At 42.9% G+C, this 27,910-nt stretch overlaps 1 protein-coding gene across 1 annotated transcript in view; it reads right to left on the bottom strand.

Annotated features, from left to right (window-relative positions):
- Positions 1-12,599: 12,599 nt before the first annotated feature.
- The window catches only part of LOC116940098 (ATP-binding cassette sub-family C member 8-like), a 90,811-nt gene continuing 75,500 nt past the window's right edge, over positions 12,600-27,910 (bottom strand). The window contains exons 34-39 of the mRNA XM_076065329.1: positions 27,561-27,669; positions 24,540-24,643; positions 22,136-22,269; positions 19,095-19,157; positions 17,668-17,851; positions 12,600-14,010 (exon numbers count right to left, since the gene is read on the bottom strand). Coding sequence (XP_075921444.1) covers positions 17,714-17,851; positions 19,095-19,157; positions 22,136-22,269; positions 24,540-24,643; positions 27,561-27,669 — 548 coding nt within the window. The 3' untranslated portion in view covers positions 12,600-14,010; positions 17,668-17,713. The remainder of the gene's footprint in view (positions 14,011-17,667; positions 17,852-19,094; positions 19,158-22,135; positions 22,270-24,539; positions 24,644-27,560; positions 27,670-27,910) is intronic.

The raw sequence follows: 27,910 nt of genomic DNA on the forward strand, positions 1-27,910 counted from the left end.
AGGGCTTTAAGTGCCACGCGTGTTGTGCGATTGAAGTCGCCGATCTCGAACAACGGACCGCATGGTAATGCCACTCGCTGCGCGCCTCGATCACCGTAGGGAGAATTTTAGATATTCATCAGCTCTGCCTGAAGCCATCCACCGGCTCTCTCACCGACCTCGGCATGAACGTAGACTGGCAGGAGGCTGCCACGGTCGCTGAAATCGTGACAATTTCTCACGGCGCCGCATGAAGGAACACAGAATCAGAACGTTTATTTAGACCCGAAGAATCCGACGACCTATGAAGCTCTGTTTCACAGATGTCGAGTAGGGTACGGGTCAGAAATTACAATTCAAAAACGTATAGGAGTGCAACGTATATGCAAGCTAAACAAGCCACTAAATAAATAAAGCACAAATTGCATAAGTACGTGCGTTGCTGCCGATTATTAAAAAAAAACAAATTCAGTCTTGGGTAAGGCAGCAAAAAGAACAAAAAATTGTCCCAGACCACACCAAGACCACACGCAGTCCCTCAATAAAATCGCACATTCAAATTGAACTATGGAGGCAAGCAAGGAGCAACGTCAGATAGCAGTCTCGCCGCTTTCGAAGACGTATTGCTCTCTTCAAGGCTTCCCACGCACGCACGAGCGGGGAGTTTAACCCGAGAATGAATCGCATCGCCTTCCAGGGTTATAAACGAACGCGGTGGCTCTCGTGGCGACACGACGATGTCGTCGGGACGAAACGGAAAAGAGTGCGACCCCGCTAGGCTCAAGTTCAGCCGGGTGCCGTGCAATTACAAATCCGGGAGTGCAGCTTCGAGTTTTCATATCCTCCGCACGCAGCCCAAATATCGCTAGACTTCAAACTGAGATTGTAACGCCCGATAAAAAAATGTCTTAGCCAAGCCCGAGCTGGGATATAAATAGTGAAAACAAAAACAAATTGCGTTGTAAAATGCGCGGGGCATGCCACGTGCAGTTCACCACAGCAGTCCTTATTTGCAATCTCGCATGATCTGGGGTTGTTCCGGGTCATTTAAGTTAATTTGTAAGTGAAATCAATAAATAAATGTTACTTTCAATCCACCAACGGGATGACGGCCTCCGCACCCTCACGTCGGTCATTGAGTTATGTGACCATACTTCACCCCGCTGGTCCGTGCGCTTTGGTGAAGGGTGGGGTGCGTTGCGCGGGGCCAGGTCTTATATCACTCGCCACTGACGTTAACCGTGGCTAGACAGCTAGTAAAATCAAATCAGTTTTTGTCGGGTGGTTCTTATCGCAGAGCGCGCTAACCACTGCACCACCGCTCCACGCCGTTATTTATTTAGCTATCGTCTGGCCTGGCGTGGCATTTTCAATTAGATTCCTACAGGACACTTCCCCGTGTCTCTCGCGTCCACAGTGGCAAGCCAACGCTTCCATGCTAGCAAGGAATGGACCTTTTCCAAGACGACAACAACAGCGTTATGCAAGACAAAAAAAAACACTTTAACGGATGCGCGTTCAGCAAGCGCTTACGTTGACAACAAGCACGAGTTGGGACTGCGTCCCGCGCTCCACAATTGCAATGCAATAACCGCCGGCAACAGCAGCTGCAGAGATTAATTCAGCGGTGAACCCGTCGAGAATTGGAGCAATAGGCGGCGCAGAATGAGAAGCTGTTGCTATTCACTCTTGTTGTTTCACCAGGTAAGGGTCCGCTGAGCTACACAGATCTTCATTCGGAAAGTGACCTGCCTACAAATGATGGCTCAACAAAGTGGGCTTATCACGTGGGAATTCCGAGCAGCCACATACTCTAAACCAAGGGTCCCCAACTCCCGGCCCGTGGCCTGTTAGGAACCTGGCCGCACGTGGCCCGCCACATTATTTTATCATTCACCACTTCCGTCCGCGCCTCTTTCCCGCACTGCGCACTTGTCTCAGTCACAGTTTTGGTAAGCCCACAAGCTAACCCCTAGTAGCCAACATGAGTAAAATGCAATAACCGCCGGCAACAGCAGCTGCGGACATTAATTCAGCGGTGAACCCGTCGAGAATGTTATTGTGTTATTTTATTATTTTGTTCTCATTCTACGTGACTTTACCGAAAGAACCAAAGAAGATGAATCATTGCAGTCACGAAAGCTTTAAATCGAAATAAAACAAACGTCGTTGGAGAGCTTCTTTGAAAAGGGGAAAAGACCCAATGATGCCACCCCTCTCCCCTGGTCCGTGAAAAAAAAATTGTCTTCCACGAAACCGGTCCCTGGTGCCATAAAGGTTGGGGACCGCTGCTCTAAATGCATGTTTCTAAAATGTGGAGGGAAAAACCGAGAGGACCCCGAGAAAAAATCCGCACGACCATTGGGAGAAGTTGCAAACTCCGAATACAGAGGCGTCAAGGTCTGGATCGAACCCACTATCCCCTGTGTACCAGGCGAGGTAGTTAACGTATCGCCACCGTGGCGCCCCAGCGATTTAAGCCGCCCAGGATCCGAAGCCATCAACAATTCACGCTCAAGAGCGCTGCAAGCAGCAGCAGCAGCAGCGCCGTGTCTTCACAAAACGATTTAGACAGAGGCAATCTATAGCCACCGCTACGCCGAGACCATTGTTAATACAGGGGAGTTGGCCGATACACCTACACTTCTACCGAATTCTCTACGTTATAAGGTGCCAACAGATACCGTATCTACAAAACCTGGTCCGCACTGACTCAGAGACGCACCCCCCAACTTTTGGCTCTAAAATACCGCGCAAAATTTGCGCCTTGCAATCCGCATAACGCGATACAAGCCCGCGCGTGTGCTCTACTGTATATTCACGACGGCGTGAGATCACGAGTGGTGTGTCACCGTCCGAAGTGCATCGGATGAAAAATCACGCGGGCACTCTACGGGCACGGGTAAATGCTATTTTTAAACAGCGAGCACGATAGCTGATTAGGAGATGCTAAGTCCACCAAGTCCCCAAAAGGTTCCCAATCATGCCCAGGTTAGTGTAGGAATATATAAAATGCTCTATTTGCCAGAGGAACGCTACATTTATATACGCAATATTAACAATGGATAGAGCTCCTGCATAGCCATTTTTCGCTTTACTGTCGAAGGGCTTCCCAAATGCTGTGCCATTCATGGAGGTTGTTAAGTCCATGTTTCGCACCACAAATGTTACTGTGGGTTGGTGAAATGAGGCTCAGAATGTGTAGTACGTATGTTGTACTTCGTTCGCATTGCACGTAGCCAACCGTGCTATATCGGAGGTGCGTTCAGATATAACACACCGCGGATGTTAGCCGTCGCCGGGAATCAAACTCGGGTCGCTAGGGTTGTAGGGCAGTGCGCTAACCCCTGCGCGCGGGGTGGGGATACAGCTTTGTTTCAGCGAGAGTCGGCAACAGGAGTCGGCTGCTTAGGGTTAGATACCGCGCCGTTCACGTTGCCTTGGAGAGATTAGTGTGGACGGGAGGTCGTGGGATCACTGGGAAGGATGCTGGGAAGGAGGGGGCGACGGGAAGTGATCCTGGTGGATTTGCGCAAAATTCTCGGGATTCAGTGGAAGCGTCATGGAGAATCAAACTAAGGAACCGGCCTTACAAGACACACGGCATCATGACCCATACACGGGAAGAGGTGAAGCTGCAGGCCTGAAGTTGCTTGCTGAGGCCAGTGCCGACAGAAGAGTTCCCACCACGCGAGTTATCTCTAAAGGTAAAGGCGCGCTATGCCCTGAAGTTTTCTCGTTTACGCCACTGCTGGCACTAGAGGGAGCGATTAAGCTAAAGGCGCAGCCACGAATTGCCAATGCCACTGCTTTGATGGAAGGAGCTCACTCGAGGGAGCTCAAGAGTCCCCCTCGAGGAGTGTATTTTGGTCTACTCCTGCATGCTGGCCAGACTTCTTGGACAAGAATGCACTGTACACGACGCGACACACAGGGTGGACCGTTTATAGAAACCTCCACTAAAATAATTGGGAAAAATTATAGCGAAAGATAGCATCTTATCTGATAGCCTCTGCGTGTCTCCCACCAACATCATCTGCGTACTCTCTTGTGTTAAAATATTGAGCCATGACTTTTACACGAGATGGAGAATGCGAGAGACTGCAAGTCAATAAAAAAGTGCCCATGTGGCAGTACAGCAAGCAGGCTCGATGCACTTGCCGTTTTGCTTGTTATTCTCTAGTAAGTGTAGGCTTTGTCCAAGCACTAGAGGTGAGTTTCGGTTCAAAACATACATACGTTTTCAAAACTTTCAAGAGATATTTAGATTTTTTTCAGATTTCCGGATCATTTCCATTTGGTACTCATGCAATGCTGTCACATGAGTGACATCACGTCCGGTATTTGGATCAATCTTAAACCAATTTCTATTTTTGAAAATCCTCAGAAATATCACACCACGACCAAAATTTTGCACTTTTTGGATTGATCCAAAAGTCTGGAGCACATCCATCTACCAGACACTGTCGGACTTCTACGTATAAAATTAAAATACTAAACATCCCAAAGCAAGAACAGAATGTTAAAATTATAGAGTTATACCAAATAATGCTGGAATAATCTCTGGATATGTAATTGTTCATCAAAATCAATTACTATGCTTCTCAGTGCACGGATCAAATCATGCGAGGTTAGATTAAATAAATTTATGCCTCTGAAAATGTGAATTTTATGCTAATAGGCTAAATGAGAGAGAGAGAGAGAACAATTTGGATGTAAAGAGGCAGACAGTACACATGAGACAGGCCAGACGTAGCAAGTATAGAAGACAGTACCAGTAAGATGAGATGGTGCAGATTAGACAGACAGTACAAATGAGATTGTACGGATGAGAGCAAAACAAAACAATAGATTTTTGAATGAAATTGTCAATCGTAAAATGTCATCAAATTGTTGGGGGAGGGCAGGAGGTGGGGGGGGGGCATTGTTGCATGACTAATAACCACTCTCCCTGGATGCCTTGGTCTTATTTCTTTGCTTTTGAATTTCAATAACTCTTTCATTCAGATGTTGCATTTGTCTTAAAGATTGTTCGTGATTTTTCCAATTTGCAATTTCACATGGTCGTTGAAAAATGCATGCAAGATCTGTCTGGAGCTGCATAAATTACGTGAGCTTTGGTCTCATGAACACCAATGCATGTGGCGAATGTTTTCTCAATATGCCTGAAGGCATTTGCTGATGGGAAGGACACTTAGTAGAACTGCATTTTCAAAAGCTACAATTCACTCACACCACCAGAATACCGAAAAGCTGATCAGAGATATGATGATAGCTCCGTGGGGTGTAGCGGTTTTACAGTGTGTTGCAAACTGCACTGCCAACCCGGTATACGGAATTTGAATCCCAGCCATGGCTAATATCAGTGGTGAGTGATATCAGAAGTGGTCCCAGGCCCATCTACTCGTGCTCATCACCATGGTGACGTATAGTCAAACAATCTCTATGACTGACATGTGGGGAGATCTTCATCCAGTACTCGATTGACAAAGGACTGCATATTATTGTGATGAAATATTAATTAACATTCACCTTAAAATACCCGGCATTTATTCTGCTTCTTAGATTTTTGTATTCGGATATTCAGCAGGTCAACTCTGTTTCTCTGAGACTTGGCACACACCCTCTGAATTCTACTCATTATTATGCTCCTCTGGCATTGGTGATGGACTAGCTGTTATCTGTGAACCTGGCTTTTACATTTTACCCCATGAATTCCAAACATGTCACCTATTTTTTTTGCGTTCTCTGCCTTCACCTCCCATTTAGAGGCTCAATAAACCCATGTCAACAAGGTGAGACTACAAGTATCTTTAGCAAGGGAAAGCTGAGTGACAGGGTAAGAGTTAAGGCAAAGTAATTTTCTGCTTCAATGAGCACCGAGGCAGTGCTCATCTCCTGTTTACAGTGCTGAGCCATTGGTGGAAATTCCACATTCCTATGATGGGGGAAAGGCTTTCCATAGGTCAACAACTGTTGACTTTCTCACAAGGCGTTAAGGTTTATTTTATTGGTAGGGTGATGGGCTACAGGGTAATTCAAGAGTTAAAAGGCATTTTACCACATTTTTATTTACGTGTAAAGTGTCAAACAAAACCCGTAGGATGTGTGAACAAAACAAAACCTCGAACATAGGCTAACAGTTTAACACGAAGCAAACACAGTATACTGCCTGAGATTGAATCAAATATCAAAAGCATTGGCATTTACATTTCCCCAGCTATAAATCCAGCTTATCAAATAGAAGGCCAATTGAGAGGAAACACATGTTGATTATAGAAGAGATTGTTCCAGATCCATGAAGTGTCACGGAAAAAAATCATTGTGAATATTCCTAGCTCTATGCAAATACACATTTTAATTTGTGATGTCTACCGTGGCTGTAAAGGTTATGTAATGGGAGCAAGTGGTATTGACTGTAATCGAGATTCACTACGCGAGGAAGCCCTGTAATTTTCACAATGAATAGCAATACTACCGCCGCTACTCAAAATAGCCTCCACCGCAGAGTGATTGTGTCCGTGTTGCCAAGGAATGAGCTCTCAACCCCCCCCCCCCCCCCAATTAGGGGTCAACATCGGTTGCTGCTAATAGTTATACGCACTCAGAGTGAAGTTAAAAAAAGTGTGAATCAGTATGTTGCGCCGAGACAGCTGCATACACCGTAAGCTAAACACCGAGGAAAGTGGATGAGGGAAGGTACATAAAAAGTAATGTTCCATGCGAAATATGGGCACCAACAACTAAGTGACGGTGACATCACCACGGCGCTTGTGCCAGGCGATGTGCACGTTGAGGCCACGTCAAGTGTCGAACGCCCGCTGGCAGGAGGTCACGGAGCAGACCCAGCAGGTGCCACGGGTCGACTGACTGAGATGAGTGGCCGATGCACCACCTGTGCCCCCGATTGTGCCAATAGGGGAGGAAATATTGGCGCGCACGCGCACACACACAACAGTACCGGAGCATGTTTCGGACAGCATCATGTGCTGACAAGAACACCGACAGCACAATGGGTGCCTTTTATTTTAGGTTGTGGTCGCTTTCATCGGTGGACAGGGATAAAAACACGCATTCGAGGCACCGCTGGCTTCGTGTCCTTGGGCAGGACACATCGCTCTCTCGAGAGAATGTGTCCGCTAGGACGATCATCACACGACGGAGATCGCGTCGTATTCGCGATGGATCGTGGCATCGCAGAACAGTGACGGGTGGAGATGGCACAGGGAGGCCTTCATACAAAATTGTAGAGGCGATGGCTCATGATTGCGATGATTAATGTTGAACGTTACTTTGTTCGTCATTGGCTTTTGCACACTATTTTGCATTGGTTTTTATAATTTAATTTTGTTTTGTTAATTATAATTTAATAAAACGCTGATGGAGATATACAGTACGTTTATAAAACTGATGGATGCAACGGTCGCAATATTCCAGATGGGAAAAAGCATAATACATTACGTAATTATACAGAGATAAGACATCACCTGTATTTATTTGCGGGTAAGAACCCATTGAGACCTGGAGTTTTTTTTTGTTTTCCTCCACGGGAAACCTGAGTGAGAAAACAACTCATACAGCGATCCATTGCGTTAACATATTACGTAAAAGAAAAATCACCGTTATTGTTGGTTTACGTAAATGGACGTCAGATTGGTACACGCAGATAACGGCACCTTTTGCAGAGGGCACAGAGGCCATCTCTGCGCGCCCATCAATCAGCAAGTTGGGTGCAATGCTTGTCATCCGACTGGCAAGTGAATGGAGCTGATTGTGTGACGTGAGAAACGATGGACTGTGTCAAAGCCCTGCGAGGCACGACGTTTTTCCTGCCTCCGATCGAGGACAACCACACTCGAGCCACGGCGTAAATGCAGCACATTCAAACAAACAAGGACAGATCCTGCCCCGTCCTCGCTTGATTTCGCCCCATTTGAGTATAATCCCCTCGGATTGCGGTCTGCCCGCAACTGAGTCACTCGTGCCCTGACCTCTCTGCATGGACACATTATCGCTTCCCAGCTGAGCTGAGATTATCTGGAAAGAGTTGAGGCCTCCCATCGGTCGTGTGTGCCTGGAGACTACGATGATAACGGCTGTGTAATGAACCGCATGCAGACGTTAAGAGATTAAAAACACGCAAATTGGGGGTAGAATTCAGATATGATAATTGGACATCTTAGGCATGCCGTTCCAACAAATTACAATTTTATGATAAACGGCTGATAGTTTTTGGATATCTGTTGTATTGTCACACAATATAAGATAGTGAACGGATAACACATTTGAAGCTGGTGTGTCCTTTACGGCCAATGGCCATTTCACATCATATTGTGAGGGCATCCTATAATGAAAAGTACATCAAATTAATAGACGATATCACGACACGGAGTATGAAGCAATAAACGAACACGCGTTACTATTCTGCAATATTTGGAACAAATATAAGAGTACAACAGACTTTTGCCGTAGAAGTTCAGTAAAACTAGTAAAAAACTGCAGTCAAAATTTCACTGCAGTCAAATAAACAAGAGTACTTTATGAGAATAGGTTTTTCCCCTTTTGTCTGGCAACAAAACCAGAAAGAATAGGTGTTATGTTGTCAAAACACCAAACTGAAACCTTTTACAAGGAATCATGTCTGCATTAACCACAATACTTGTGGTCAGAATGCAAACAAAAAACATACTCTGATCATATAATGCATTGTCTTGGAAACTGATTGGTCCGCACCAGAGACAGCTTTCTTTTGAGCCTCGTCTCTAACGGTGTTAGACCAGAGGACGCCAAAAGGCGAACAGCACAAAGACAATGCCACTATCAGAGTAATGAGAGCTCGGGGTGAGCATCTACATCATGGGACCTCCTTTTGCCAGTACTTTACTCAAATTATATTAAGACCATGCAACTGCTAGCATCTGCGAGCCTACTGTTCTTACGGTGCGTTTAAAGATTGTCAACAGCATAATCACCACGTATGTCGCCTTGTTAGAGGGAGTAAACGTTTTTTGGTTTGGACATGTTTGTTTTGTTGTAGTACGGAGTTAGACTGATGACCTTAATCTAAGTTTTCTTGTGGTTGTTGTTGTTGTTTGACTTGCATCCCACTGGGATTTTTTTGCACACAGGGTTGGTGTACGGTGCTTTTTCAGGAATATTTTGCTGTTTTTTTCATGGATTTTCTGTTTGCACAGTCACACATAGTCACTTTAAGATGTTTTCTTGTTCGTGTTTTTGTTTGTTGTGGTTGCACCCGATTCAAGAGCCGAATGGCTCACAGGGCTATACCAAATAAATAAACTGAAAACTAAATAAACTGAAACTGAGTCAAATGCAGACTGAAATATACCATGATTTGTGTCCATTATTTTGCGGCCGTCTCTTAGCCATACGTAAACATGGCAGGGGTGTCTGGACACCGAACATCCACAGTGGCTATCTTCCGATATTATTAAGCCACTGGAGCTATGCACTTTTAAATCTAGATTGAAAACTAATTTATTTAGAACTACTTTTTTCTGTTTAGTTTGTTGTCGTTCCCCCGTACCTCCGATTCGCACAGTTGGCTACGTACGGTGCGGAAGTTCAACATACATACATGCATGCATGAGGACAGATGGCAAATCCTCAGTTCTTGAAGCATTTGCCTTCTTCAGCCTCGATCAATTCTACATGTTGTCACCAGGTTCAAATTGTCAAATTCGCCAGTAGCACTGTGGAGCAAGACCAATCTCAGAATCTTTATTTATGCTGGAGGAATCCGATGAGTTCGAAAGCTCTTTTTTCACAGATGCCCAGTAGACATCTCTCCAGGGGTTGACTGCAAGGCTGCAGCGGGCTCTGTCCCGTGATAGTGATGGGTCTGTGAGCACACGGCAGGTCGTGGTGAGCCCCGTCTACAGCACCTGCCGGTCACAAGAACAATGTTTCAGTCTTGCGCGTTAGGTGTGGAAAAAAAAGCAAATTACGCACGGACCACTGCCGTTGAATATTAACTAAAAGTGATATCACGTTACATGGGATGGAGGCTGCCTGCGATGTATCAAAGAGTTACATTTTTGCTGAATGCTTGAGCAGTGTGCATGAAGTATATTTAGAATGTGTTTCAGCTCGCCAATGCAATTCGCGAGGATAACGATGCGTTTATAGCGTGATCATTTCTGTTATTTGCTTATCGTGATTGAGACTGTAAAAAACCGTGCCTTGCACAAATAATGTACGGCAATTTTAGTACTAGTTATTTCAATTGGAAATATATCAGTACATTTTGAAACAAACTGGATGGTTTATTTAAAATGTACGATTATAGGCTTGCGAACAAAACAGGAAAGACTGTGGTGCGAACACAAATATATAACCGGTACTTACAACCAATTGACGAATGAGACTGCAATAAAAATATATCTATGCGACCCTCACATTATACCTACTTTTAAAACACAACCTTGAAGCAGTAACAATGCATAATAGGTGAACATTTATTAAAATACATATTTTTAAAATGTTGTTGTGAATTAAATTAAAATATCAACGATACAGAATGCACATTCTTTAATACTGTTATATTTTTTGTAGATAGTAACGTTCATCTTTCTGTCAATTCACTGCGGGATGAAGGCCTCCCCACACCGTGTGAGTAATGGGGATTGTTTTGACCATACTTCACCATGCTGACACAATGCGGGTTAGTGAAGAGAAAGGCCCAATATTGATTCACATACCACTCACCACTGATACTAGCCATGACTCGGAATCAAACTCATTTCTAAGTTCATAACACAGTGTGTTAAATGCTGTCGCACCGCTCACCTCCACTGCACATTTTAATTTCCCATATGTGTCAATAGCTCAAACTTTTATTTCAATGAATGTTTATAATGGATTACAAGTATTTTTTCACATTATTTTGTCCAACAGGCTTGTGTTGACTTCTCAACATAAGGCCAAGCTAAAGCGGTTGGTAAGTCACGTAATATAATTTTAAGCACCAATTCACTTTATCTCATCTATCTGCAGATGCTGGCTGTGAATATGTTCAAGTATGATTTGTACAGTCAGACCAGAGCTTTATAGCCAATAACTGTTAATGATATTCCTCTGGACATGCGTCCGCATGTTGTTCCTGTGATCGAATATCGTGAGGTGTTAACCGTTGTTTACACTGGATTACACTGTTGTGCTTATATTTTTTGTTTCATGAAATGTTTATCTGGCAATTCCCTATATCTTTACATTTGGAAGACTGAAGATAGTGCTTGCACACTGTGGTTTCATGTTTCCATTCCACTGTTGGTGTCAGGTAATAAACAGCTTGCTTGATAATGGCTATTTCCCGTAGAAGGGACCCAGCCAGTATTGTGTTACTGCAATCATGGGAAAAGCTGGGATTCTCAAGGCTGGGATACAGCGCATTATTGATTGATGTTGCTAAAACACCCTAACTTTGATAGCTCTTGGTGTGATACTAAAATGGTCTCATTTAATGTCCAATTTTGGAGCTATGTCAACTGATGGTTCATCGGCCCAATTTTTTACATACCACTTTATGATCCACAATGCATTATTGGTTTAAAAAAAGAAGACCAAATTACTCCAGATGTCCCCATGCCCGACCTCATCAAATCTCGGAAGCTTTGCCGGTTTGAATTGGCATAGTACTTGGATGGGCAGCAGCAGCTATGTTGTGGGCAGCAGGCAGCAGTGTGATTAGCGAGGTTGGCTACGTAAGGTGCGAAAGAAGTTCAACATACAGACATACAAAAGCTGTTGTTGTACCGTATGTCAACACTCCCACATCTATATCCCCCACTGTCACTAACTGGCATTGAACACAACCAGTACAACATGGGGAGGTCCTCACCCAGCAGTGCATTTACAAAGGGTTTTAAACACCCCCAGCTTCCCGCCTTCATTCGTGCATGTGAAATAATATTTTTTATACACTCCACAGCAATTAAACTAAAAAACGTAATGTAGATTGTGTCGTGCTTTGGCAAATATATTCAGCATAATTATTTCAACGTCAAATATTTGCGGTATAAACTTAATTAAGGCTTCATATTCTTGGTTCTTTCGGTAAAGTCACGAAGGGAAACAATAAAATAATAAAAATATAAAACAATATATATTTTTATTATTTTATGGTTTCCCTTCTACGTGACTTTACCGAAAGAACCAAGAATATGAATCCCTGCAGTCACGAAAGCTTTAAATCAAAATTTAATTAAGGCTGTTGCTGTGAAATGATGATAAAAAAACACATTTCATATCTCGTTTGAGACATGAATGTGACTACCCTCAAACGAAGCATTACACAGCTGAGTCAATAAGAAGGCGTTTAAATTTGGAGTTGAAAGTTGTACCATTCTCTTTCATGTAAAGTATTTGCTTTTGTCGTTCAAAAGGTGGCCAACTGCGACATTGCTGGAGCATTTTTCGACGAAAGCTGCGGCAGTAAAAACTATTGAACTTGTCAAAAAAATGTGTATGAAGTGCACACAAACATACACTATTTACGAAGTGTTATTAGATTTGAAGCTATAAATAGAGTGAAAAAGATTACGTATTTCTGCCGAAATTTAAGATGCACGACAACAACAAAAACAACACACAGAAGCCTATTTGGTAAAACCATTTATTTTGTCTTAATTCTTTACAAAACCAAAAGGACAATTAAATTTTGGCTTATGCATATTCAGCAATGATATGCGTGGTGTATGAAAGCTAACACGTTCGACATTTTGAATTATTGTGACATGGTAAAAACTGCATTGTCCTTTAATAATTTTAAATATCGGTATGCCCCATTCCATAAATAAAATTACAAAATTGGAGGATAGATATTACTGTAAATAATTGAAAAGTAAAGATACACGTTCATGAATCATAAACAAATGTAAGAATAATTTACAAAAGAACTCTGCAAAATAAAGCTAACACAATGAGAACCAGACAGAAACCCACTACATGCACACATAATATATCCCTTTCAAGGCAATGTTTTGTAAATATGCAACAAAATTATAGAAAACGTATACTTTCATATTAAAAAAAGACTACACATTGATGTTTTCCAGGCAGTAAGTGCTTTCTCGTAACAACATGCATGATCTTTCATGAAAATATTTACGTACATTTTGTGCACATCTAACATTTACACTTTCGGATGTCACGGAAACAGAATTCGATTAAACTCAGACATGGGAAATGAATGCACCCACGCATTAATTAAAGCTGCATTGATGGCAGCATTCATTTGGGAAAGTGCATTGATGATTATCATACAATCATGGGGGTTGCAGTGAACGTAGCAGCAAAGACAGGGAAGGTGTCAAATTTGTGCATGCAGTCAACTCGTGTTGCACGTGGCTTAAGGACAATTCTGCTCATTATCATCCTACAAATACGGCATTTGCACAATTGCATTCGCACTGCCAGACTAAAAATAAGCATGAATGCACAGCTGCGTGGCTCTCAAATGGGACTGTTCCATGTGGCGTCGAATTAACACCAAGGCCTCAAAAAGGAATCCGTGTACTTGATATTTTTTTTCAAATTATCCTAACTAGACTAACAAACAACACAGGGCTGTCTCAATGGACTTTACAATCCATAAATTTAAACCCAAACAATGAGCAATGCAAGGCCTACTTGTGTCCATAAAGTTGTTTTGTGCTAGATCGCGTATATAAATGTGTTGTTAAACCCGCCACCACAAAGGCATTTAGTAAGATTTGTTATATAAACAAAACGCGCCAATTAATTACTACTTGAGCACACCATGACAAGTTTAACTAATTAGCACGTTTTGTTTACGTGACAAACCTTACTAATTGGCTGTGTCGGGTGGCGGTGGGTTAAACGACACATTTATATTTACGTGATCGAACCCAAAACATATTTTTTATGGATAATATTGGTCATGAAAGCCTTTGTTTTAAACGGTCAACTTGCGTGTTTTTTTCTGAGAATCGTGCCTGAAATCGAGTTGAAAACCGGAGATGATGACTGCATCCTGGCTGGGTGAGGATTCTGGGAAAACAAAAGAAATACATTTAAATGTGTGTGTTTTTTCTACGCATATAATTTCTTACTACACTGAGCAAAACCAGGTATGGACTTCTAGAAAGATAAATTGCAAAAAAATCTCTAAGCTAAGATTTATTGTAAACATAGCCATAAAATACAGATTGTTTTGTTTTCATCACATTATAAAGCTAACATAACAGATTGACAATGGGCTCTGCTTATAACTGCCATATTCTCCGGATTATAAGATGCTCTGGAAATGAGGATGCATTCCAAAATGTGTGCTTGGTGTAAATAAAGTTACACAATTCTGGTTAGACACATTATAAGAAGCACCTCCTACTTATGCTTTAGAATAAGATAACATTTGCGTCTTAAAATCTGGAGAAAACTCTAGTTAGTGGTTATACAGACACGTGTTACCTTATAAATGTATTTAAAATGCAGCAATAACATATACAGTACGGACAAATGACTTGCCATAGAAATATAATCCCTTCAAGGTTATTTTGACTATTCCATTACACATTGGAATTGTTTCAACACGGATTCAAATTACCGTTCACGATGTTCTGTGAAAAATAATAAAGGGCCATTGTTGTGAAGCACAGACCACATTTTTTGTTGCTGTTTTTTTGACGTTCCACAGATATTCTGAAACGTGGAGATCTCTATCTGGCAGATTTACGAGCTCAATGGCTGTTGTGTTTGTTCATAATGTGTATTGTAAGAGATTGCTTTAATAAAATACAACAAACCATGACAAGTTCCTTTTGTTATACAAATTACAAAACAGGAAAACAAGAATTATTTCAGATTCTGAAGTGTCACTTTGCATATGAAGAATTTTAATGAGAAAAAGGGGTTAAAACAACATCAATTCATTACAAAATAAATCATGCTGGTTATAGTATCAATCAGGGTATTCTTGCGTTAAGCGGCGAGGGTTTCACATGGGTATAACCCCATGATGGTATCAATTGTCATGAAGACATGGAATGCTTTTAAAGACGAAAAAGGCTTCCTCCCGCATATAATGTTGGGGACTGGAGCCCATGACTGCATAATTTGGCTCATCTTTTGAGCCCACGCAAACACGTGCACATTGCAATTTTCTGTTATAATATATCCAGAATTATATTCATGCAGCTGGGTTGTGTAGCGGTAATGTGCAAGGCTCACAATCGGAACGACGCGAGTTCAAATGCAGGCCAGAGGTCGTCGATGCAGCCCTTCATACAACCAGAGTTGTGGGGAGGTCTATGGGAACTGTCTTTTGGCAAACATCGTCCCTCCCTGCCATAAGAATGAGGATTTTCCACCACTGTCTCTGGACCACTTGTTTTGCCATACCTTCAACTTGCTGATTAGTGTGGGTTGGTGAAGGGGGGGGGGGGTGGCAGTGACCCAGGACTAGTTCAGATTTGGTGCTGATGTTAGCCATAGCTACGATGGTACTCAGGTTGTCGGGTTTCCTCGTGCTGAGCACTAACCACTGCACCATAACTCCATTTTGGAAAATGGCCATACATAGCAAAATTGTACACAATTGTTCATAACGACAATAAAAAAAAGAACGTATGTCAGTTGACAAGTTATTTATGTGATCAATTACTCTACCGATCATCGGTTGGATTACTCAACTCGTCGGATAGCACGAAAATAGTTGGGAAAAAAAATCTCGGCTACTTTCTCACATGTGACACTCGACGGGAGGTAATGGACAGGACATCAAGGTCCTTGCACTGTGATATGAACCCAGCCATCTGAGTTCGATTTCTCGCCATGGCTAACATCAGTGATGAGTGATATCTGCATCAGTCTTAGGTACCTCCTTCACCAACCTGCACTGACCAGCAAGGTGAAGTATGGTCAAACAACTCTCGTTACCAACATACCATTGAGAGGAGGGCTTCATCCAGCAGTGGATTGATGGAGGGCTGCACTACGTGCAAACGAATAGTGAGCATCTAAAAATAAATTATCTTCACGTTACGAGATAAGATCTCATTAAGAAAATGTGTGCCTTTTAGAGGGGAGGCCCACAGCTTTCCGAAAGGAAATTAACCCTGGGTTCAACTAAGGATATGCACTCCTTGTCAGAAATAGCCTATCCATCTGTCAACGCTTCAACACAGAGGTCATTTTACAGAATAATAAAGCCTATCCAAGTGGTCACATATTTGTATATTTTTCCAATTCGGGAAATCGGTTTACAGAAAATGCTATTCAATCTTCCTACCCAGAAGTACATACTCTTAGTCCTTGGAATTTTAAGCATTTTAACAACCCATATGTCACCGACACTTTAAATATTAGTTAGAAATGGGCATTTCCATGATACAAAACAGAGCTGTTTTATTTACCCAAGCAATATCCATCGATGTGTGTGACAATGGAAAGAACAACACTAGAGGTATATAAGCTCTTGCTGCATGGAATGTAGATGTATGCAATTAAGTAATTGTCCTTTGAGAAGGATTGCTGAAATGGAGTCAGGCTTAGAGTCACAACAGAAGCTTATGGTTTAAGACTACTGTCAGGGCTTGCATGCGTGATAAATTCAGGATTGATGCTCGGGTCACGGTCAGGGCAAAGGAAACATTTAAGGATAGGTTTATGGGTAACTAAATAATTCACTGCACACTATGGAGTAGTTAGGATTACAGGAGGGCATAGGGTTACGTTTATTGCTAAGATTACGATCCTGGTTCGGATTACAGTGGTTCTCATATGGCTCTACGAACCCGGCCATCGCCGAGTTAGAATCCTGGCCATGGCTGACGTCAGCGGCGAGTGACATCTGGACCAGTCCTGGGCACCCATTCTACCAACTCACAATGATCAGCATTGCGAAGATAGGTTTGTGGTGAGGATAGGTTTAAGGTGACGATACATTGATGGTGAAGACAGGTTAAGGGTTAAGTTCAGCAGTGTATTGTATTGGGATTGATGTTTTGGTTTTAACGTCAGTCAGATATGGATTTTACAGAATGGTTAGAATGCTGTTCAGAATTAGAGTGAAAATTATGGCTGTGATAGATTGAGGGCTACGGTTACAGTCAAGGTCAAGGATAACTTTAGGACAACTGCTATCATTACCCTTGACTTGACACATAGCTTAGGGTATCGATAGTCAAGGGACAAAGTGAGACCAAGTGGTGGCTGACAGCATCCAGATGGCCGACCGTGCCAGTTCGAGGTGGACATGGGCCTCTCTGCTCCAGTGTCATGGATTCAAACGAATGACTGGCTGGGGTGGAGGATGCCACGACTGTTTGCCGGTAAAGTGCAATAGTAGTCGCAGTGGTAGTAGCTACCATTGTTATCAGAAGTATAATTAAAAACAAGTGATTTGAAAAAGTCACTCCAGACACTCATGAACCCTACGTGTGTTTTATATGTGACAATCGGACACCTGGGGGGAGCAGTGGTGTCGTGGTTGCTGCGCTGCGCTATGAACCCGGCGACCTGAGTTTTATTCCCGGCCACGGTTGACATCAGTGGTGATATCTGAACTGCTCCTGGGTGGCCCACTTCACCAAACGTGTCGGCCAGTGCGGTAAAGTATTGTCAAAATAACCCCCCACGGATGACATAGCACGAGGAGGTCTTCATCCAGCAGTGGATTAAGGGTTGTCAAAATGCACAGTTACCCACCAATTTCATTTTGTCCACGGCTCCCCACGACCTCTCGTCTGCCGTGTCACTTATTGGACTTGACGAGGGATGAGAAGATGGTGTCGGGGTTGGCGAGCAGATTGGCAGGCGAGTCGTTCTCCTCCAGCAGGCCCTGATTCAGCACCAGCACCACGTCTGCATCGAGGATGTTGGCCACCCGGTGCTGGCCATTGTGAAGAGAGCAAGAGGAACAGTGAAATTGAGAGGTATAGAAGATTTAGGGGGTGGGAGATCAGCCAGAATAACTGCTTCAGATTTGATGTAATAAAACTGGGACAGTGCAGGAGGAAGAGGAGAAGGATGATTATAGTACCACTGCTTAGATTTAGAGTAACGGACAGTCCGGCTGGACAATATTTGTGATTTGACAAATGACAAAGGCTTATACAATGTCATAGAGCTAACAGGAGGCTAATAATGTTCTGCCCCCAGACCATGTAGAGACATAGTGCAACACTTGCTTCAACTCCTTGTATTCAGATATTCTGTAGCTTGCACTGCATCATATGAAAATGTTGCATTGGGTAAGAATGCTTCACCTATGGCCCAATCACCCAGAAAGCACCATCAGACCTCCGAAACTAACCAGGTTTGAGCCCGGATAGTGTCTGGGCGGGTGACCACCACGTGTAAAAAACAGGTGTTGTAGGTGTTGTCGGCAGTAGAGGGCAGGGCACAATAAACCCATTGTGTTTATATATTTCACCTACCTTCACTAACCCACACTGACCCACGTGGTGAAGTATGGTCAAACAACCCTCATGACCCGCACGGTATGGGGAGGCCCACATCCACAGCAGTGGTTTGACAAATGGGCTGTACATGCACAAAATCACTTCACTTCCTTTTGTAAACTTGACTAAAAATAAATGTATGCAGTGACTTTGTCAATGTTTTTGATCAGACCGTGTTCGTTTTTAGATTGTGTGGCTGCCATGAGCCAATTTGTTTTCGTTTGACCATATTTAGTTTTTTCACCATTGCTTATATTTTCCTAATCTAGTCACTGTCATTCCAGAAGATGTGTTACATATTTTATAAATTTAGAATTTTAACGCGCAATTCACCTTTATTTAGCCGTATTCAATGAAAAAAATATATTATTAAATTTGGTCCGGATTTGTTACGTGTATTTTTTCTTAAACCAGGCAGTGTTGTTTTATGTGTCTCAACGGGTTTATTTTATTTCCCAATTAAATAACGGTTTGCAAGCGGCACCACCAGCTCGCCTGATATGTTTCACACGTTCAATAGCAGTCAAATAAATGCATGCTTGACAGGATGAAAACACATTTTGACAGCCAGCACATAACCACAATGTTCATAATAAAAATTGCATGGTGTTTTTTAACCGTTAAGTTTGTGGCAAGCATGCATGTGGAGGCATTTTTTTAAAGTGTACTTACCGCTATCATCACCACTGTTCTGTCAGCAAAAGCCGTCATAACAACTTTTTGCAAGATTTTCTCCTGAATGTAAAAAAGAGAGAGAATTCCTTATTATAATATACGCAATGCTTTAATGAGTACACATTCTCTTTGGTATACTCCAAAGCATTCCACGAATAACATGCCAGAGTGTCCCAATGCTCAATCGAGCAATCACATGGTGCTCATCGCCAAGGGCGGCCCTGCTTGAGCAAAATAAACTCCTTTGGTAGCACCCAGTCTATACACGGGACAAAGATTGTTCACTTCCTACGAGTTCGTTTCTCAGTCCGCTTGTCCTGGTGAGGGACACAGCGGCAGCGTGTTGAGTAGGGCGGCCCAGACCTTCCTTTTCTACAAAGTGTTACTTATTTTATTGACACCGGAGGGATGATGGGCTGAGTGGAGTCCCTTATTGCTAGGTCACCCAGTCAGTTTAACATGAGCCGAGAAAAATAAACCTGAAAAGTTACTGAATTCGCTGACAGTGCCTAACTGTCATGCCCTCACAGGCATATGAGTGTTTGTTTACCAAATTACAACCAATAAATCGAGCTTTACCACTCCATGTACTCGGAGTAAAATAAACAAAACGTGATGCTGTCATTTAATGAATAAAAAAACAGATGCGCCCAGTAAATATTCACTCATATATTCAAAATCACCTAGGAATCTTCTTATGCGACACCTCTGATATTGAAGCCTCATATCACATCAGCTTATGACATTCCCCGGGCATTGCACTCTAAATAAATTGGTATACAGGCGTCAGACCTTCACCTCTTCTTGTTTTGTCAGGACCAATGAAGGCTGCGCGTTTTAAGATTTTGATGGTGTAGCATTATGCTGGTCCAACTGAACAATACCTATTGACCCTGACAAGCGCCTTTGTTTTTAGATAACGATTACAAATGCATGATTCTGTCAGCTCTGCTAATCTATACGGAAGCCCTATAGCATCTGGTAATTTAACAGCATTTAATTAACAAGCCTGACCCTGCTGATGTGGCCATGAAGGTCAAAACAAGCCCAGAGTTTTGTTGCTTAAATAAATGCCACGAGATAATATTGGTTGAAGAATGCCAATATGCAAACGGATTAAAACAGTTTTATTTATATGTGCAAACACAGAACAGTAGTATGAGCCCATATGGTGTTTGCGCCATTCTTATTGCACAAAGGCTGTCACGAAGGCACTATGTTTATGCCTTGTAAGCTTTACAGAACATTACTGTTCGCAATGTGTGAGAGTCTAATTATAGCATACAGCTGCTGCTGTAAGCAGTCATCACTGTTCCTGTTAACTGTCTGATCTCCAATCCATGCTGAATACAAAGCTGTGTAATTTCGGTCAGTGAGGCCATATACTCCCCTTAAGGGACAGAGACCTTTCACCCAACGACCCCCATATCTGAGACTGTTAACCTGATTAGCTTATCGTGCAATCCCAATGCAATGGAGTGACATGCTTTTTTCCACTTTTGACAGCAAAGTCACCGATCACAATATAGCTTTATGATATATTGACAACAAAAATCAGAAGACCAACATATATATAATGGGCAGTTTAAACAAGTGGACATATGGATATTAGAAATATGGAGACCCACACATATTCCTTTCGTTTAATATGTAATAAGTACTCCCGTACAATGTGTGCACTTATTTATCACAGAGTGTGATGAGTACTCAGAGACGGGGCTGTTAATGTTGGCGTCACTCACTGTGGTGTACCATTCTCAAAACGGATTTGGCGGGGCTGTAATGCATCATGAAGTCTCCTTCTAAAGTGCAAATGAGGTACACATCCATCAAATTTGAATGTTTCACTTGAAGTATAAAGTGACTAAAAGAGGTGGTTGAAATCATTCACCTCTTTATCTCTCTCCACCCACTTCACCGCAACCCACGGCAATTCAATGAATTGTCACGATTTAGGGCCACAATTTAAAGTATACAAACCTGTTTTTTTATATTCCCGTGGATGGTAGTGCCTCTGTTGGGTGCTGGAGTGATGTGAATGCATTGCTTACATAATATAAAATGGAAAATCATCAATGCTTACAGTTTTCGCGACCAATATCCATAATATAGGCTTTTAAAAAAAAAATTATGGCGTAAATATGTCATTAAACCCGCCACCACCCGCACACAGTCAATTAGTAAGGGTTGTCACGTAAACAGAACATGCCAATTCGTTACTAGTACAGCACACCGGTGTGTTGGAGAGCAAATCCACAACATTCACAATCTGAGTACGACGTTTTGCCAGTAATTACAACTAGCTTCATCAGGCGGACAGCCAGATTTGTTCAATGCTTACCAATGCTTAAAAATGCAATTCAGTGCTTTGTTTCATAAGCTCATTAATGGATATTATTCCTTATTAGTCAACGCATCGATTCAGTGTTCCATCTGTACTCGTGATCCTGCTTATCTAATGCTCCAGCACGCACTTATTCAAGCATGATGGCACAGCTCATTATACGCTTGCTGAATGCTGTGGTTAATTCTTCACCCTTTGATTTGCCTCTCCTGCTTGTGTTTTTGGAAGGAGTGGTTTTTTTTTACTATACTTGTCTCTTTGAGTTTTTGGGCAATTCTAGAAGGATGGCTCTTTTCTTTTTTGTCAATAGGAGCAGCAGTATGTAATAGTTATGAGATTATGATTAAGCTCTGTGTCTGTGATATTGTTATTCAGCTGGATTTCGAATGCGTGCTACTCTGGTAAGACGACTGCATGTATATGACATATTCTGTCATGACACACGCCTTTAGTAATTTTATGGCAGCTTCAAATTCATCTGTAGTTTTTAACTGTATGTGTTTTTTTTAGCTGTACTATTTTCTTGCTGTTGATTCAAGCAAATATCCAGAGAACCCTAAAGTAAAAAAAAAAGCATTAAAAAGTCCCCTGGTAGCAAGATTAATTCTTGTCTGTAACTGTATGAGGCACAGCAGCAGCGCACGATGCAGAAAGAAAGGCCCGGTTGGATCGATGACAAATCAGCGTTGCTCACCGTGGCCATGTCGAGCGCTGCTGTGGCCTCGTCCATGATGAGGATGGCAGTCTGCCTGACGAAGGCCCGGGCCAGGCAGAAAAGCTGCCGCTGCCCCAGGCTGAAGTTCTCTCCGCCTTCCCTCACCGTGGCGTCTGAGCAGACGGAAGCCTCATTAGGTGCCGCGTTACTGCCTCGTCACCATCCCCGTTTCTCACCTCTGCCACTGCTGCTGCCGCCACTACTCGCACGATACGCGTACAAGTGATAATTTAGTTTTTATCCCAAATGTCTTATGTGTCAAGCGGGGGAAGTTTAACGAGCGAGCTACTTGTTCGAATGTGACAAGGCTGGCCCAGGTGATTTATGATGGGTAAATGGAGTCCAGATAATGGTGTGTCTGGGTAATTGGCCTTTGAGAGTAAGGTTTCATATCATTACAATTCCGATAACTTTGCTTCAACAAAGAGGGCTTTTAATAATGAGCCTTACGTTACAAAGTGTCATATGATTAGATTTTATTTAATTCTATCTATAAAGGCATGTGATCTCACACAATGCAGTGCATGGAAGACTATCATGGATTAAAAAAAAACACAAGAGGATTCACTGGCAGGGGCAGAGCCAGGATTTTGACTTTGTGGAGGCTGACTTCAATATTCTGAGATATCCAGTGTATGTTTTCCAATGGGCGCCACAAATATATAAAACAAATTTTATTGGATTTGAACGTGGAGTTTATTAATAGGTCGGAGCCGCTGATGTGGCTAATAAGTTCGATAAGTTCGAACTTATTAGCCACAAGCAGCCTGCAGGGCAGCACGAGGTGGCAGCCAGCATTTTGCAGCAGCCGGATATCCGGTTATCCCGATTACCGACTTTCCCAAAATTTCAGGGGGGGCTTAGCCCCCCCCCCAGCCCCCCCTGTAGCTCCGCCCCTGTTCACTGGGGAATACACAAAGTCCTTATTATTAAAATATTTTTATCTATTCATTTATACACGAACAATAAGATTATTTTTTTCTCAATTTCCAATTCTATTTCATGCATCCTGTTGCCAGGATTATAGAAACATGGGCTGAGATTACTCTACTCAAACAATCTTCACATCCAGTGGTGGTTAAGCGAAAATAATGGTAAAGTATATATAAATATATTAATTCCCATTTGCTACTCTTTCTCATTCACAAAATGAAAGGTGTTTCTTTTACTGATAACACAACCTACACACATACAAGCAGTACCAGCACCACATTTGTCAACCTTCTGTCGAGTGCCCCTCTCTATGGCCCCATGGGGCTGTAGGCAGTTGCTTGCTCTGCCTGTTGGAAACCAGGCCTGGGATGGGAAGGACTCGCGACTAATATGGGCAGGGTCCACTCGGAGGCCCATGATGTGAATGGGTCGTGATTTCACCCAAGCTTCAAATTTGTCTCTTCACTTCAGGATCTCATCTGGTTCGTATTATTTGGACAGTCTAGTTTGCTTCCTTTATCTAAATTTCATTGCAATGTATATTCTATGTATATTATTTTACTTTAATATGCTGAAACTGACGAATGTGTTTTTATAAAATGTTAATTGTATACATTCTCTGATGAGTTTTCTGGTTGTACCACGTGTTATTCGACAGCTTACTACGTTTCGCATCACGTGCTGGGAGCACAGGGAGCTGTACTGTACACAACTAAAAGCTATGCAGTGGTAGTAATTGCATAGAACTTTTGTATCATTGGAATAAATTGTAAATAAATCGAACATACACATTTCCATGCATTGAGTTTAACTGATAATCCATGAATTGTCGCAATCCTCTTCGGGGCAAACTTGGTACTGACCTGGCCTCCATCATTACTCTGAACAGCAGAGAACACTGCTCTATGCTGCCGTGGGCCATTGGAGGTATGGCCCCTATGTCATGGAAAACCTCGTGTCATGGATACTTCCAAGGGGCTAGTAAGGATGTCAATGAGAATGCATGAGCTTCTCCTGGCCTTTAGATGGCTCTCTAGGTCTGGGAAGTGATGACAACTGGAGCTGGAACAATTAGTCAATTTAATCATTTAATTCACTGAAAGTTTCATTGGCAATTTTTTGGTGGTGAATGTATTTGGGCCCTTGAAAAATGGCGACTGTCCCCACAACCTGCCACCTGAAGGTGGGAAACCTCCTACAAGCCACGCTCGATGTGATGAGGCTGATGATGCCGATGATATCAGCAATCCCTGTCCATCACCTCCCCTTTAGATTAGCGGCACACGTGGAAACAAGATTGAGGGTTATTTTTTCTCCCAATTATGTACGTATGTTCGTGATATCCGATTATTTGAGTAACTGGGCCGAGTAATAGCTTACTTAAACGATTGGGTAGCTCAGCTCTAATGTGAACCCTGGCCAGAGGTTCCGTGCGGTTGTGAAGCCTTACCCAGCCCTCCCGGCAGTGCCTTCACCACACACTTGAGCTGAGCAATCTCAAGAGCATCCCAAAGCATGGAGTCCGTGCTGCGAGCCTCGGGGTCCAGATTAAACCTGGGGTGCCAAGAGATTCATCATCCTGCAATTAGGAAGGGATTTTAGGAAAACGACCTAAAGAATTACACTGTGACACGGCCATTCGCAGGAAGCCAGTCATCTTGCGGGGCGTGAAGGTGCTGCCGGCAAAAAAAACAGCAGCCCGATTTCGTTTAAAAGAGGGCATACATCACACAAAGTGGGAACATGGAATGTTAAACAAATGTGAAACTAATATTAAAACACTGAACAGACTGAGGAACAATACGATCTGTTTTCTTGTCTTTTGTACATTCTGGTATAACTCTCACCTCCTGTGTTACGAGTAAAGGCTGCGGATGCCCATTGCTAAGCTGGACATTTTGGTAGAATATTGAATTTTGAAGGACGCCTGAGCCTTTAGTGGAGGGGTACTCAGCCTCCTCCCCCCATCCAGCACATCCTGCGCCGTGGTGGACGTAAATGTGTGGTGCTATGTTGTTTCATTTTACAATGCCTTCATTGAAGGGAGAAACCATGGGATGGATTTTCAGCAATCGCAAAGAACAAACAAATGGACACATGTCCAGTTCTAGCAACATCACAATTTCAATTTGGACTTAGTTAATTACCAACCAAACCAACAAAGGAAACCGTCAATTACGGGGATTCGTGTCACCTCTGTGGAGCTTTTGAAAATGAATAATTGATTAACTTGTTCCTATGGTAAATATCGGCAGCCAGGGTTACAAGGGCAATACACTGCATCTTAGCATTGGCATGTTCCTCCAGCCTGCCCAGCCCAGAAAATATCCTCATTAATGCATGCGATTACCAGTTAACACCAACATATTCATGTTTACAAACACACCCATAGATACACATACACACACACACAAAAGATAAAGATCCCCTGCGTAGTCTACTTAGGCTGTTTGGACAAGCGCTGTAATTGAGCGCCATTATAATAGATTGGCACGACACACAAGGGGTGGTGTGGCTAACATGGACCATGACTGACCACTTATGTTTCTCTAGTGCTGATGACCATGTACTCATTTAAGGCCAAGTCGACCTAGTGGGGGCCCAAGACTGGTTCAGATATTTTTCACACGTTGGCTATGAGCGGAATTCGAACTCAGGTTTCTGGGTTTGTTGGCAGTGCACAAACCGCAACACAACTCCTCCCCACACCTACACACAAAGACACAAACTTGCACACAGCAATACACACAAACCAATGACGGAAGAGGAATATAAGTGATGCATGCATGTGCATTTAATGAGAATATCTATACCAAGATTGTACATTCTGAAATATGTTTCATTAATATTGCCTGCTCTGCCACTGCTCCATTAGGTGAGGCATGTGCATTTAATCAATGGCAATGCTGCAAATTGCAATATAGCAATTTAAAGGTGATTCCTGTGTTGAGATGTGGCTAGGCTGACGAATGTGATGCACACGCGAACACGCGAGAGTGTACATGCACACAATGTATGTACGTGTGTTAAACTTCTTTCAAGCCATACGTAGCCAACCGTGCTAATCGGGGGAAGGACAACACAAATGCAGCACGCACAAACACAAAAAGATTACTTACGAAGAAAAAAACCATAATATCATTTCAAAAACCAAAAATTAATCTCTCCAACGATATTCAGGACATTGGCACACCCAGCCAAATGTTTCGGAGGGGGCAAATCACTTTGGGAAACAAAATTGATCGCATATGATATACAATAGCTGTCTAAAGATTTCAGGTGAGGGGTGGGGGAAGAAGGCATGGGGAGCTACGCCCCCTCCTCCTGAAACACCAATGCATAAAGTAGTAGTCATAATAATAATAATGATTATTTACAGCCCCTTGTCAATCCACAATCAACTGCTGGATTAAGGCCTCCCCATGGCGTGTTCAGTCATTGCATAAACATACCTCACCGTGATGGTCAATGTGGGTTGGTGAATTGGAAGGGCTCGGGACTGGTTCAGATATCACTCGCCACTGACGTTAGCCATGGCCAGGAACTGAGCATAGTTCCTCTGGATCAATGGCACATTGTTCGAGCCGCTCCTTCAGCTCTGATCGCGTGGTTAATAATCTCCCACATGAAGATTAATAAAGATTGGGCCTCACTTTTCAAGCAGCACCCCTCCATGTTATCATTATATACGGATTATATAGTCTACATCTAATTATTTACAAATTAAAACCGGACATATACTGCATAATATTCAGCATTCTTAATGTATATTATTCATTTCCCTTCAATTTTATTTTTGTGGTGTTAAGCAAAGGGCTACTATAATTACTACGGCATATATCTACGAAAAAAAACACATCCTGTGGTTTACGTACAGAATGAGAATCAGAAAACATGGGCACTGAAAATGAAAACCAAACTCAAGTGGAAAAGTGCGTTAGAAAGCAGTTCGTGGTGCATGCTTGCAATTGCACTGAAACAGAAGCGGAACAACATGGATTATATAGCAGACGCAAGTAAAAATAATCCTATTTACATGAAGGACCTGTGCAGGACATGGCACGAGATAGGACGGTGGCCAGTGGTCCTCGACTCAGGATGGAGTGATAGCCATAGGAAGGAACACAGCCATCATGTGCATGCGTTAGATTGATTGTTACATCACAGGACCTTGAGAGATGACAACAACTTGGAGAAGCTTTCATGGAGCTTGTGGAAATGCCATCGCTGATGTTTGCGATAACGATGAAAACAAAAATACGAGACAAACGTTGCGTAACATCATGCGCTGCGAAGGAAACGCGTTCGGGTGCCTGGTATTTTATTTTCGTGAGGTTACACGAAGGGCTGTACGAATTGGATCGCTGGTGATATAATGAGAATTCCGCCACGCTCAGGAAGCTGTCCCCCAGGGAGGGAGTGGGAGAGGGGGGGGGGTTGGGGGCGAGCGTGCGCACGCACGCACACGCACCGTATCGAGCCGCTGAACAGCACGGGGTCCTGCAGGATGATGGACAGCCTCGAGCGCAGCAGGGAAAGCGGAATCTTGGAAATGTCTACGTCGTCGATAGTGATGCTTCCTGCGGAAGAGGCGGAAGAATTTGTTCACGTGAAGGTGCAGCCCTGCCATGTCTTACTTTTGCCCCGGAGAGCGTTCATTGGGCTTTGCCTGATAGGATGGGGGTGGTTTCGTTTTATTTCCATGTGTTTGGGTGATTTGTTTACGTTTCTTGTACTTTGCATTCCTATCGTGTTTTTGTACCGTGTGTTGTTGTAACCTTCTTACCTGCCCCTACCGGACAACTGTGAAAAAAAGCTTCA

The sequence above is a fragment of the Petromyzon marinus genome, chromosome 7, assembly GCF_048934315.1.
Source record: "Petromyzon marinus isolate PM22_M1 ecotype Great Lakes invasive population chromosome 7, UKy_Petmar_22M1.pri1.0, whole genome shotgun sequence".
NCBI lineage: Eukaryota > Metazoa > Chordata > Hyperoartia > Petromyzontiformes > Petromyzontidae > Petromyzon > Petromyzon marinus.